At 38.6% G+C, this 13,102-nt stretch overlaps 1 protein-coding gene and 1 long non-coding RNA gene across 2 annotated transcripts; both read left to right on the forward strand.

The window, feature by feature from the left end:
* The first annotated feature begins 308 nt into the window (after positions 1–308).
* Positions 309–13,101, forward strand: LOC101851293. Its single transcript, XM_005106974.3, has 8 exons — positions 309–503; positions 2,663–2,756; positions 3,209–3,398; positions 8,840–8,943; positions 9,856–10,023; positions 10,827–10,955; positions 11,660–11,794; positions 12,937–13,101. Exons 1-8 carry the CDS (start codon positions 412–414, stop codon positions 13,060–13,062), a joined length of 1,038 nt encoding a protein of 345 aa, XP_005107031.1. The 5' UTR covers positions 309–411; the 3' UTR covers positions 13,063–13,101.
* On the forward strand, positions 3,408–8,409 carry LOC118478443. Its single transcript, XR_004859051.1, has 2 exons — positions 3,408–5,431; positions 6,429–8,409. It is a non-coding gene; the product is annotated as an uncharacterized LOC118478443 (long non-coding RNA).
* Position 13,102: the final 1 nt, after the last annotated feature.

Below are 13,102 nucleotides of genomic sequence, written 5' to 3' on the forward strand. Positions count from 1 at the left end.
GGGTGCTCTTATCGAGAAAAAAATCTCAGAGCAATAAAAATTCAATATAAGATAACGATAAAATACATTGTTATGAAACAGTTGACCTATTAGATCTAGTATAGCATGGAAATTCGCATATTACATTTCATCATACTTGTAGAGAGCGTATCATGAAATTTGGCTGGATTCGTCTTGGCCACTCTAGGCCTATTAGGCAAAACAGTCTTTTGCAAGTAAAGTCAGAGACACTAGTGTCTCTGTTTTAGTGTCTCTGGTAAAGTGTAAAGTTCTCAAATTAACAACGAAAAGTTGAATCGGGATTTGTCCTGAACGGCGATAGGTCCAGTCCAGAACTACTGGACAAAACTGCGCTCTGCTGCGTTCATTGTTTACTGTTTACTTACATTCACTGGTCTTGAACATTTCAATATGAAGACTCCACAAGTCGGCCCTTGCACTGAAATTTGGAGAACAAAATTGGATGAAGAATTCTGTTCCATGACTGTTGCTACGTTGTTCAAGTGAGTAGACTAGATTTATCATTTAGACTTGTCTAGATATTAGATTCTAGACATCCAGAAGCTCCTGGTCTACGGAACGTCAACCGCCCTCATCAGTGCAGTGATACATCTTCTCATCTTCTAGATCTAGACTAGTCTAGCCTGGGCCTGGGCAGGCCTAGATTCTAGATCTACCTACGTTCGTGAACGTAGCTTGCAGGCTGTATTCACGGCACCCCGAATGTAGTTTACAATTTTTTTTAGAATGATCTTGCTTACTTCACCCCATACCTTTTTTTTTTTTTTTACTTTTCCCTTTTGCTTCTTCTTTTTTTCACCCCCTCCCATGCCCGTCTTCCTGCCTTGGCCTTTTCTGTTCTCTCGTTTCTTCAAACGACTTTTATTGTCAAGCTCTGCTGGGTCCGCACACGGGAAGAGGATTGAAGTCGTGCTAGCGAGGCCGTGTTGACCGCGGCTGTTTTGCTGTGCCCGCCTTCGCCTTCGGTAAGTAAACTCTGTTGCATTCGGACCACCCCTGCATTATTTTTCACGCGAGTATTCCTGTGCTGTTTCCTCATTCACTTTGAGCGACTATAGCGTTTCAGTCATGCCTCTGTGCCAATGATGGAGAATCCAGGGCGCCCTGAATGCAGCCTGCAAACTACGTTTACAGCGCCATGAACTGCTCACTGTGTTTCAGAAAACAAAAATTTTATTACTATAGATTTAGGCCTACTATAAAAGTCACCCCTAAGATCCCGCTCTGATTCACTCTGAAGGTCTACATTCAGCTAACATCCCATATCTCAGATCAGAATTTTCGGAACCCAAACCCGAGCGGGCGCAGCCAATCAACCAAGAGTGAAAAGTTGAGATCATTGAACTGCCCATCACATTAAAGATCAGCCACTCTTGTGATTGTGATCACATAAAAGCGCTGTAAAATGTAAAACTTGATGAAATTGTACAATGTTTGACCGAGATGGGATCACACTAAGGTGTGAACTGACCAAAGTATTTGTTTTCCCCAAACATCACACTCGCATCTGAGCCCTCCAACTAAACCTACATCACACTCTGGGTGGGTAGGGCCTACAAGTTCGCTCATGATGGGATCACATCGAACTGTGAACTCTTCCCCGACCATAGCAGATGGTCTCTACTCCTGAATCTGCGAAACGGACTGGATTTTAATTGGTGTGGTCACAACGTAATGGTGCGAATCGATAAAGGCAGGGGGAACTCTGTCGCAGATGGAAAGAGCTTTAAATTTTGGACAGGTAAAGGGGAGGAGCAACTGGATAATATAAGCGTAGATCTTGAGAATCACGATAGGGTAATAAGTGGAAATGGTATGCCTTATGCCACTGTGACTGGTCATCAAGGTTGACCACTCTTTGCTCACCATTTGTCAAAAATTAAATAAATAAACCCGCCCAGGGGTCACATCAGTTCATTTTAGAGTGAGGGGAGACCATTTTATCGGTTGTGGGCCTTAACATGGGTCACCGTAGATTCTTCCCCTGGTGCATCGGCTAAGATCCCATTCGCCTAAGATCCTGCATTTTCCTTGCTCCTGAGCACCGGGATCTTAAGCGGAGACTACCCTAGCAGTAATCTCCTCCCTCTTCAGTGTCATTCTTTATCATATTTATGTCTACTGTTTCAGCCACCCATGAGATTTAACTGTTTTGACATTATATCCTCTGTGAACAAGTAATTATCTTTAGAGAGTCCGTTTTTGTACACTTGTCAGATGTCTTGATGCTGGTTTTGAGCAGGCTATGGGAAAGTCAAACTCAATTTATAAGTGCACGCTGACTATCTTTTTCAGTCACCCTTAATCAGTGAAAACCTTTTTGCTTTCTACTCAAAGTAAACTATAAGATGGACAAGATTCCATGTTTAAACCCGGTGCAGTACTGTGACTGTATTACATACGTAATATAGAAATTTACTGTTCGCTTGAACTCTTTAAAATGTTTTGGACCCTGTTAATTAGATTTTGTCAATTCAAAGGGATAGTAAATATGTAATTTTTATATTAAAGGGAACAAGTGAGAAGGGGTAAGGGGGACATAAATTAATGGTCTCTTGTCAAACCCAAGTTTATTTTGGATCCCTTGCTGAATAAATTGAGATATGTTTCAACATTGCCTTGATATTTTTCTGTCCAATAGAGCTACTGGCCTCAGTCTTATTGTCGGATGTGAGGACGGGATGGTCAGGGTCCATGACTTTTCTGGAAACGCCCCACCAGCTCCTACGCCTCAGGTATAAAAGTGTTCAATTTTTAGAAAAATGACTAATGATTCTTTATTTGGGAATGTTGCCCCCCCCCCCCCAATGTAAATGTAATACTCGAACGTATCAGTATCAAAGTGGTGTTGGATTCTTTCCTTTGTTTTGCTCCCTAGCTGACAAAAACAGCCATTTCTCAAGAAGAGCTAAAAGGTGTTTTTTTTTAATTCTGTAAAGATTTGCTTCAGAATTAATTCTTGTTACAAGAAAGAGTGATAATAATGCATCGATCCTCTCTCCCCGTAAATAAAAAGAAAAGTGTTCAGTCAGGCCCACATCATATCAGGTATGTTAGTGTACAAATCGTGGTCTTTTGAGCTAATTCAAAGATTTCAATTACAGTATTTTAAGTTCTCTCAGGTTGTTTTGTAGAGAATACATCTTTTGATTAAAGTTTATATTGATTTTCTTTCTTTCTTCTGCAGACAACTTTGGAGACAAAAAGTGGCCCAATTCAGTGTCTGGTAGTTCATGATGTGACAAGGTTTTACCACAACGATCTGATTGTCGGGGACTCATGTGGAATGCTGACAGTTTTTTGCAACAAACAAATTTTGTCTCGGCAGTCTCTTTCCGCTGAGAGCTTGATATGTGTGACAGTCATTGAGGATAATGGTATTTTTGCTTGATAAAACTTTTTGAACCTAAATGTGTGTCATTTTCCGAACTCGACTAAATTCACTTAACTTGATTTGTATAAGTGTAAATCAGAGTGAAGTTGTAACCTTGGCATAAGATGACGGTTGTTGACACTCCACATCCATCGTAACATGGTTGAAGAAAATGAATGTGAAATTACGGTTTTGGCCCAAACTTATACAAGATAATATAAAGTTGTAAATGTTTCTCTTCATTTAAGTGGGAGAAAACCCAAGGCCTCCTTTTGGGCTTTTGTTGATTTAGGCTATCTACAATTTATGTTATTCATTGCTTTGTTTGTTCAAGACTTTGGTTTTTATGATAGAACTTTGTTTCTCCAGAGGCTGAATTTGGTTTTTAAGGTGGATATTTAAAAAAAAAGAAATACTATTGAAGGGTTTAGAGATGCAAAAACCAATAAACACCATTTCAGACTTTTTTCAAATCACTCCCGCGCTCGGCAATGTCGGAATACATGTACTCTGCATGTGTATAATTTCAGTGTAAAAACCGATATAACCCTCATAAAAACTTCCTGAACAAAGAGTTTTTATGCAAAAGCCGATACATCCAGTTCATTTTCCATGCAAAACCAGCTATATCCATTAACTTGAAACACAGTGAATCACTGGCCACAACTGAGCCCTGTGACTATCGTAACCCTGCGTGAACACTTGGACAAAATGGCATCTCCCGCAGCTCGTGTCGAGGATGAAGCGTCTGTTGTTTTGAACTCGTTTGGTGGTCTAGATGAGAATGTGAGGCGTTGTAGTCACGGTACAAAATGAAAAGTGAAACCTAGACAGCCACAGCTAGACGAGAAATTGCAAAGTCAAAGACGTATGTGGGCGTGCGATGGCAAAACACCATCTATCGCATGCAACCCTAGGTCTACTGCCAATGCCAGTTTGAGTTTCTGTCATGCCAGCGTGCTGTCAGAAAATGCCCTGAAATTGAGCTGGGACAATTTCTACGCTGCAACGGTAAAATATGAACATGATGTGATTATTTCACACCTTTTGGACATTGCCACGGCCAAGAGGCCTAGGGTTGCTGTTGGAGTCAGACAAAAATCTAGAGGGCTCTCTGTGAAGTTCATCTGCAAAATTTTGAAGTCGATGGTGCTCCATTGGTGCAGGTCTGCAAACCAACGTTCCTGTCGGTCTAGGTGAGTCAGAAGAAATTTACAATTCCGTTAATTATTAAACTTAAACTAAGTCTGCAATCTTGTGAAATTGAAAAAAGTTCTGAATAGATGGTTTTCAATGCCAGGGTAGTCATCAACAAAAGATTTAATGATCACTATTATAATCAAATCATTCTACAGATCACACAAGTCACAAAATATTCAAATAAATGAATGAAAGACACCCAAAGTGCAGAGACTTATTTTGTTGTGTGTAATTTACAAATTCAAGCAAGGGATGTGAAGTTAACTTCTTCGCATTTGAATCAGAACGGAACCACTAGGTTTGATTTTTACATTATATCAGAACCCACGTGTTACAGAGTTCTGAAATAATTTGGTTAGAGCCAATGGATGTGACTTACTCAACGCTTTCCTGCTTTAAAAAGTCAGGTACAGTTAGCGATCTCTCCCAGTCATGTTACATCTAGTCCTTCATGATAGATATTAACAAGACTGAGTACCTTTGTTGCTCCCAGTTTGTTTATCTATTCTTTTTCCTTTTGAATTGAAAAGCATGTTCAAGCTATTTCTTATTTAATCTCATGAATGTTCTTATTTTTTCTTTCAGGAGTGAAAGACAGTGTCAAGCATAGCTCAAGCCGTATTTGACCAGGGTGCGCCGAAGAAAGAGAATAGGGCCGGAGCAAGAGACACTCCAGAAATGAAGGCAAGGAAGGAGAGGATCAGACAACGCGTTGAGTCGGTCCAGTGCAGGTCCAGTCTTTACTCTGTCAAAGACGACCCGGGAAGAAAATCTCTCCGCATTGACCTCGACGTCTTCAAGATGCATAAGATGTTCGAGCTCCAAAATCACGAACAGGTATTTTTCCCCTCTTTTTTTGCTCTTCAAGCTGACAAAAAGGAGACACACATCTATCAAGACACATGGCAATTTTATTGAATTGATTCGCATACATTGTGTTTTATTGTGTTAATTATCACAGTGGCATGACACAATCATGGTGTTGTTTTGATTATATGACATTTGATCAATAGAAATTAAAAGGTAAATTACAATAATGGCTTCTTCTTGCAGAAAGGATGCTACTGACTTGATTGGACTCATTTTGATTTTTTAAACATTATAGAGTAAATTCTGGTGGACATGTATGTAACAAAGGCATAATATTTAAAGATTTTTGAACATTTGATGACATTACATGTTGTTGTTTTTTTCAATTTCAGGTTTGTTGTAATTTTTTTAATGACGACTACTCTTTTCGTTTTCAGATCTCATGTAGTTTAACTATACATGCATACGGTTTTACTACACCCACCCACCTCATGTAGCGATCCAACTTGCACTGACTCGTCGCAACTCTCTGCGCTGCGCCTCGACCGCTACTCACGCAGTCTTCAAAAGTCCGTGGCTCACGCCTCGGCCTGTCCTTGGTTTCTTCAATGTCAACCGTACTCGACTACTTTCCCGAGAATCACACAGCTAACCACATCTCAGATTTTGTAAAAGATTACCACTTGTTTTAATTTCCAGATTTCTGATGATTTTTAATGAAGATTACTTTTTTCCTTTTTCAGGTCTCCTGATTGTTTAAAATAAAGATTACTTTACTTTTTTCATGTGCAGGTCTCTTGCTCAGGTAGAGGAAAGGCATTCAAATTGATAAAACTAAGGTTGATTTTTTGCTCTGCAGGCTGACAAAAACCAGACATACACAAACTCTCAAGACATGACTTTATTGAAACACAACGTTCTTCCTCAGTGGTTTCACTTTGCAGAAAGTACACTACTGATTTGATTTGATAATCCTGGTTATGAGTTTTAATAATAAAGGTTATTTATTCATTGTCTTTTGCAGGGCTCCTATTCCCTGTACTACACTGTCTTCAGGGGAGACTTCAGACTTTGTTTTGGCCATCCCAACATGGACAGGTGCACTACATGCGAGTGGTATAAGGAGCAAGGAAAACAGGCAGATATTCCGACTGAGCAGAGAACTGAGTTGGCTGCAGTGTATATTCTGCATCGCAGAAGAGCTCGCAAATTCTATAATGAACTGAAAGTTGTAAGCGAGGACTCTTTAAGTCAATTTGTTTTGATATGATGCAGAACCAGGTGCTTCCGAAGACCCCCATCGGTGCTGCGTACTACAGTCGGCAGCTGTACCTTTACATCTTTGGGGTCATATGCCACAGGGGTAGAAACGGCCCTCATCAGAAAGACGATGTTTTTTTTTTTTTTACATGGTTGGAGTGTGAGAACCACAAAGATTCTAATATGATCGTCTCAGCACTCCATCATTTTTTTCACTTTCATCAGCAAGAAATTAAATCCAAGCATGAACTTCGATTATTTAGTGACTCTGCCTATGGGCGGAATAAGAATTTCAACGTATTGTCTATGCTCGTGGCGGACAGGAAAAAACTTTTCCCTCAAACGGATATATAATGTACACATTTCCAATGCAGGGTCACAGTTATCTCCCAGCTGATCATGCCTTTGGGAGAGTAGCCCAGGATGTGAAACGTTTTGAGACAATTACCCTGCTTGACCAATATATTGACATTCTTAGAAGGCATGGCCAGGTCTTTGAATACGGGTGAGACTGGCAGGCTTTCAATTTAAAAAATGAGACCCAGCGTTTTGTGAAGCAGAAAAGGGAGTTTAGTATTTCAACTGTTTAAAGAATTGTTATTGATGGAAGTGGGGATAAGGTGAAGGTTTCCGATTCATACTTTGGAGACCTTCACATCCATGGTGTTCTGAAGCAGGGATGGTCGTGGTCCAACTTTAGACCAACTGTGTTGGAGAAGACATGTTCTATCAAAGAAGCCAAGAAAAGGGATGTGTTCAAATTGAGGCAAGATATGGGTGCAAGTGATGCTGTCATGGGGTGTTACCGTGACATGATGGCTGTTCGAACATCAGCTGTCAGAAATTCAGATTCTGATTTTGACTAAGAAAACCTGAATGTCACTTTAATACCTCATGCCAGCTGTCAGAAAGTGAGTGCGCCTGTGTGAGTAGATGTGAGTTTGTGTATATGTATTAATGTGCATGACTTTTATGATGATTGAACGTGAGATTTTGGAATTTCATTTTCCATCTTTTTGGTTTGAACTACATGGTATTTCACCCTTTGTTCTAATATGACAGTATGTGTCTTGTATGTTGTTGGTATAGAGTGTTGACTTTGATTTGTGGAGCATTGTCTTTTAGATGCATTGAATATGGTTCGTCGACTGTATGATTACAAAACGCTGTGTCTCATTTTTTTTACTCTTACCGTGTCAGTATTTTTCACATTTTAGCTATACTGATTTAGTTAAAATTTGATTATAAAATACAAACAGTGCATTGCTTTTCTTTTAAAATAATATGTGGTAATGGACAACTCATTTTGTAAACATCATACTGTCTTCATCTGTGTCTGTTCATGGAGACTAATGTAATTGTGCTCTCGTAATGTGAAGACCCTGTACTGACCTATCAATTAATAATTTATTATGAATGTTCACCTTTTCATCTTTACAACTTCAAATTTTCATGTGGGATGCTAACTTTTTGCACTTGTGTGGAAGTTTTAAGTGTTTAGCTTGATGGTTTTTTTGTGTGCGAGTGAATTTTGGATATATCTGTTTTTGCATAAAAATGTTTTCCTGGATATCTGATTTTGCACAAAAATAAAAAATATAATCTGCTGTAACTGCTAAAAATATTACTGTAGATTTGAATACTGACTGATTCCTGTTTGTAAAGTACAAAGCTTAAATCAGACAACAGATTTGTGAATGAATTGAAAGCTATGTGTGAATAAAATAATCCTCTCGTTCTCAAAACCTGAAATTTGGATATGTCTGTTTTTGCATCTAAACCCTTCTATTGTAAATTTATTCTCTTTACTTTTCTCAGCACAACTAAGCTGAATGATTGTGTTATGTTGTTATAGATTTCTAATAGTCTTCACTGTTTTACAATGATATAGAGTATACTAGTTGCTCAGATTAGTAGGCCTATTTAGTAACCTTTGTGTTGTTGTAACAATACGAAAGCGTGGGTGGTTGACAGGTGCTCTGATGTGATTTGCTCCTTCTTTCCTATCAAACAACTATCGTCTTTATCTCTCCTCCTTCTTTTCTATGTTTGTTACTCTCTTGTAACACCTCTAATCTTCGGCATTTATATGACCTTTTTGTGTTGCAAGTGATGTAAAACTCTTACTAAAACAAAATTTACCAAAGCTTTTTCTGATTTCCCATTTCTCCACAGCGGGCAGTCCTGTGATTGTGTCTTCAGATGACACAGGGGTGATAACTGGAGTTCAACCAACTGAGGTATTATGGAGGATAAACCTCAACAGTTTGTCAAATAAGGTAAATAAGAAAAGATGATATTTGAGATTTTTGGGGGGGTTAAATTTCTGTACCTTAATCCATTTGAGAATGATAGAAAACTTTGAAAAGTACGGTACAATTCTATATGTAATCACAGAGACAATGCATAGACTTTAAGAAGTGGTTGGTAAATTGGAAACAGTTGGCAAAGCTGGAACTTCAGGGTAATAATAATTTTTTTGTTTGATTTTTGGGTGTTGATGTGTCTGATGAAGTGTGAAAAAACTGCAGCATACAGTTGTTACAGTTACAGCATGTGTGTCACGATATGATGAATTAAATCAGGCACTTATCAATTTATTGGGCATATAAAGCTAACGGGTGTTGGTATCATCTGAAAAGCTTGTTCAGCCTTGCTTCTGATGAAAAAAAAATATCTATCTATCTTGAAGTTGAAAAGAAGTTAAAATAAAATGTTTGAGGTGGAAGGATGTGGGGGTTGTCAGGTGTCTGAGGAAAAATTAGCAAGAAAATGGCTGCCAAAGTTTGTTGACTTGCAAAACTTAAGTATCTTTGGAAACTGCAAATTTCTTTTTTTCTGGTACCTTTGATCAATATTTTTCTGTAAAATTCTCATAAAAATGTGTTTATAAATGGGCCTAAATGGTGTTGAACAAAAACAAATTGATAAATATTGTCAAATGAAGGAAAATGTGTGGGGGGGTGTTCGATTTGATTATTATGAATAGGAGGAGCTCCTGATTTCACAAGGACAAAACACTTATTTTTATTTCAAAAGATTCCTGTTACAATGTCTGGTTGTTTGTAGCTTGTAACTGTTGCTATTTTAAAAAGCATTCTTTTACCAGTACCTGTTACTTTTGTGCTAATGTTCTGTTTCCTAGTGGCAGCACAAGTTTGACAAGCAAATCTGTGAATTTTTACTTTCAGAACCCGTCATTGTCAGTGAAAGTCACATGTCTTCTCTCGGCTCAAATGACAGACCCAGCAGGGAACAAACGCCAGTACATACTGGCTGCTGATAATGCCAAAAGAATACACCTGATCAGCAATGGAACTGTTGTGTCATCTTTGGTTGCCCCATCCAACATCACAGCAGTAAGATTTCTGGTCGATGTTTTACTTATTTTGTGCAATCAATTTTAGCCCTACTATTAGAAGATCTGAGATACTTTTTGTGAATGACGAGACTATTTTTTTTTTTAAAAGAAAAAAATTGTTTATATCTTTGACAGCTGACCCGTGGCATGATGTACCTTGATTTAACACTTGGACTTGCTATAAAGGTTGTGAGAATCTGATATCAGTCTTTTGGAAGTCAGCAAATACAAAAGTTTTTCTTTGTGATTTCTGGTCAATGCAGAGATCATGTAATGGATATAAATTTTATTCCTTTGTGAAGATGATACTGCTGTCACCTGAAATAGATTTCCCAACTTTTTAACCTAGAAACCATTGGTTTCTTTAAGTAACCAAGTCCAATCTGCCAATCTTATGCCATTTACATGAGTTAAATGTTATCATGTATGGTATTAAGAGACTTGTTTTTCCCTCTCTGCTTCAATACTTTGTGCTGTGGGTACACCCCCCCCCCCCCCCACCCACCTCCCTTCCTGTCCTTCTTCAGTTAGACACACATCATTGCATCTGTCAAACATACAAAAACTGATGCGGACATTACAAAAGCACAGAGTAAACAAAGATCCATCTTTGAAACATTCAAAGTTGAACATAGCCCTTGTTTGTCTGCCCCATCAGGTTGTCTGATGTTTACAATTTGGCTTTATAGTACTGCGGAGAAGGCACTACATACTGGGTATTGCTACTATAAATGGAACCTTCTGAAGTGATCAAAATATTTTGGGTGGTAAGCTTCACCTTATTCACTATCTGCTCCTCAGATGACACAGGGTAGATTTATTCCTTCCAGTAAACTCAACCTCCCATCATCAAATCCATCTGCTTCTGATAGTGAACAAGTGGCACTAGCTGGAGCCAATGGGGCAGTCTACATCATGCACAATTTCAACGTAAGTTATTTACCAGTTTCAATAGCCGGTGGCAGACACAAGCATGCCATTTTTAGTTTCTCGCTAAATATCAGACTGGCACTCTAGAAGTTAGTTCTCCACTTCTGTTTCAAGAATTATCCAACTTTTTGTGTAAGAAACGAAGCTATATCAATTTTGCAGTTCTTAAAAGCTGCTTACAATTTGGCACTCACAGACAGATTTTGAGCTTCCCAATTTTATTTTGATACACGACATGTATTACTTTGTATTTAAAACACATACATTGTATCGTGAACTTTGTCACAACAAAAAGATTCCTGCATCCCACCAGTTTCACTATGTCACTATGTTCATGCTAGACTGTGTTATTATTTTTCATGGTATCTATGTACAGCCTTTTGCCTTTCTAGAACTTGTTTGTCAATTTTACTGTACATGAAGACCATAAGGTACTTTTAATTATTCCTATTCACATTATATTGCTTTTGTTTTGGATTTCAGGGATTTGTACATTTTGAATTTTGCTTATTGTAATTGAACGGAGAACATACATATTTCCTTGCTGGCCTCTAGATGAAAAGTCCCAAGATAGTCATGAAACTTCCACGTTTGAATTGCCATATATGGTGTTGAAAGGAAGTAGTCCTATCTAGCGCAAGTCATGATCCCCCTTATGTCTAAATTGCCAGCCAGTGATAAATGTTCGACTTCTATTTCCTCAGGTCACCCTGGACGACTACGTCAATGCTAAAAGCCCAATAACAAACTTGTGCACAGTGCATCAGCCAGACCAGAGCTCCGATCTGTTGTTGTGTGCCGGAAACTTCAGCTCTCTTCACTTGTACAGAGATGGGCAGGTGGGCTGCTGTTAGAATGAAGACCACAAGGATTACGTCGCTGTCACAAGCAATCCATTTTAGTCCAAATTTTGACATTTTTTATTCCCCCCCCCCAACTTCCAAAGCTCTATGACCGATGCATACACCTTTCAACATTATCAAAATTCAGTTTGATGCTAAGGTCAAGGCTTACAGTTTTCTTGCTTTTCATGATTCCTGATAGAAACAACACAACAAAAACTAGTTTTTTGTCTCTGGTGTAAAAAGTACCCAAACAGACTTAAAAGGATTGCCTTGCGACACCGGCGAAATATAGATCACAAGATGGTTGACTCCTCTATTTTAGAAAAAAAAAAGTGCCCTAGTAACTCTGGCAGTAACTTCTATGTTATTGCGCTTTAGAGACATGAGGGTTTTTTTGGGGCGGGGATGACGACATTCGCAAAGTGTAGGACCAAAGACTACTGAAGAATTCCTGTCTGAGATACTATACAAGATAACTTGTTCAGCACCAATAGCGATATCTGTTATTATTGCAAATTATATAAATGGTGGACACTTTTTGTGACCATCTTGTAGTGTTTATTATTTGACGGGGTCAAAGGGGAAAGGAATGAAATTGTTAGCTCAGTTTCGGTTCTACCATAGTGATTGTGCACTTACAACACTTGTGCATACTGATTTCTCTGATGTCAGATGATGCCGTTTTCCCCATTATTTATTCTCCAGAGTCAGTTGTCTATTCCTAATGAAGTAGTAACACTGAAGTGACATGAATTCAAAGGGCCCGTAATTTAATTGTCCATTGACATTGCACAGAATGAATAAAGACAAGTGCTTAATCATGTCAAGATTTTGATCTGCACTCCAGCACTTATTTCCTCAAATAGGCTTTCTGTTCTTGTCCCCCTCAAACTTTGGGAAATAGGGACACTGCTGTAACGAGATATTATGTTTTATCCATCGACTCTTGTTATTGTAGAGTTCTACTGTAATTGATCGTTACCCTTTGCCAATGATTGTATGTGGTCTAACCCCCATTGACACAATTGATGCCATTTGGGAGGAGGGGCCCTTAATCATTAATGGGACAGAAGTCATTTATAAGCGTAACTTTTCCCAGATCTTTTTTGACTAAAATGTTTGTCAATGTTTTCCAGTTACTGACGCAGTTCCCTACAAATGACTGGGTGAGCAGTATAGCCACAGTAGATATCAATGGAGACGGCGCATTGGAAGTGGTCATTGGATGTATGGACAGCACAGTAATGGCACTTAAATTGTAGCATATTTCAACAACATTGTAAATAAAATCACAAGACCTGA

This window comes from Aplysia californica, unplaced genomic scaffold, assembly GCF_000002075.1.
Source record: "Aplysia californica isolate F4 #8 unplaced genomic scaffold, AplCal3.0 scaffold00567, whole genome shotgun sequence".
Taxonomy (NCBI): Eukaryota; Metazoa; Mollusca; class Gastropoda; order Aplysiida; family Aplysiidae; genus Aplysia; species Aplysia californica.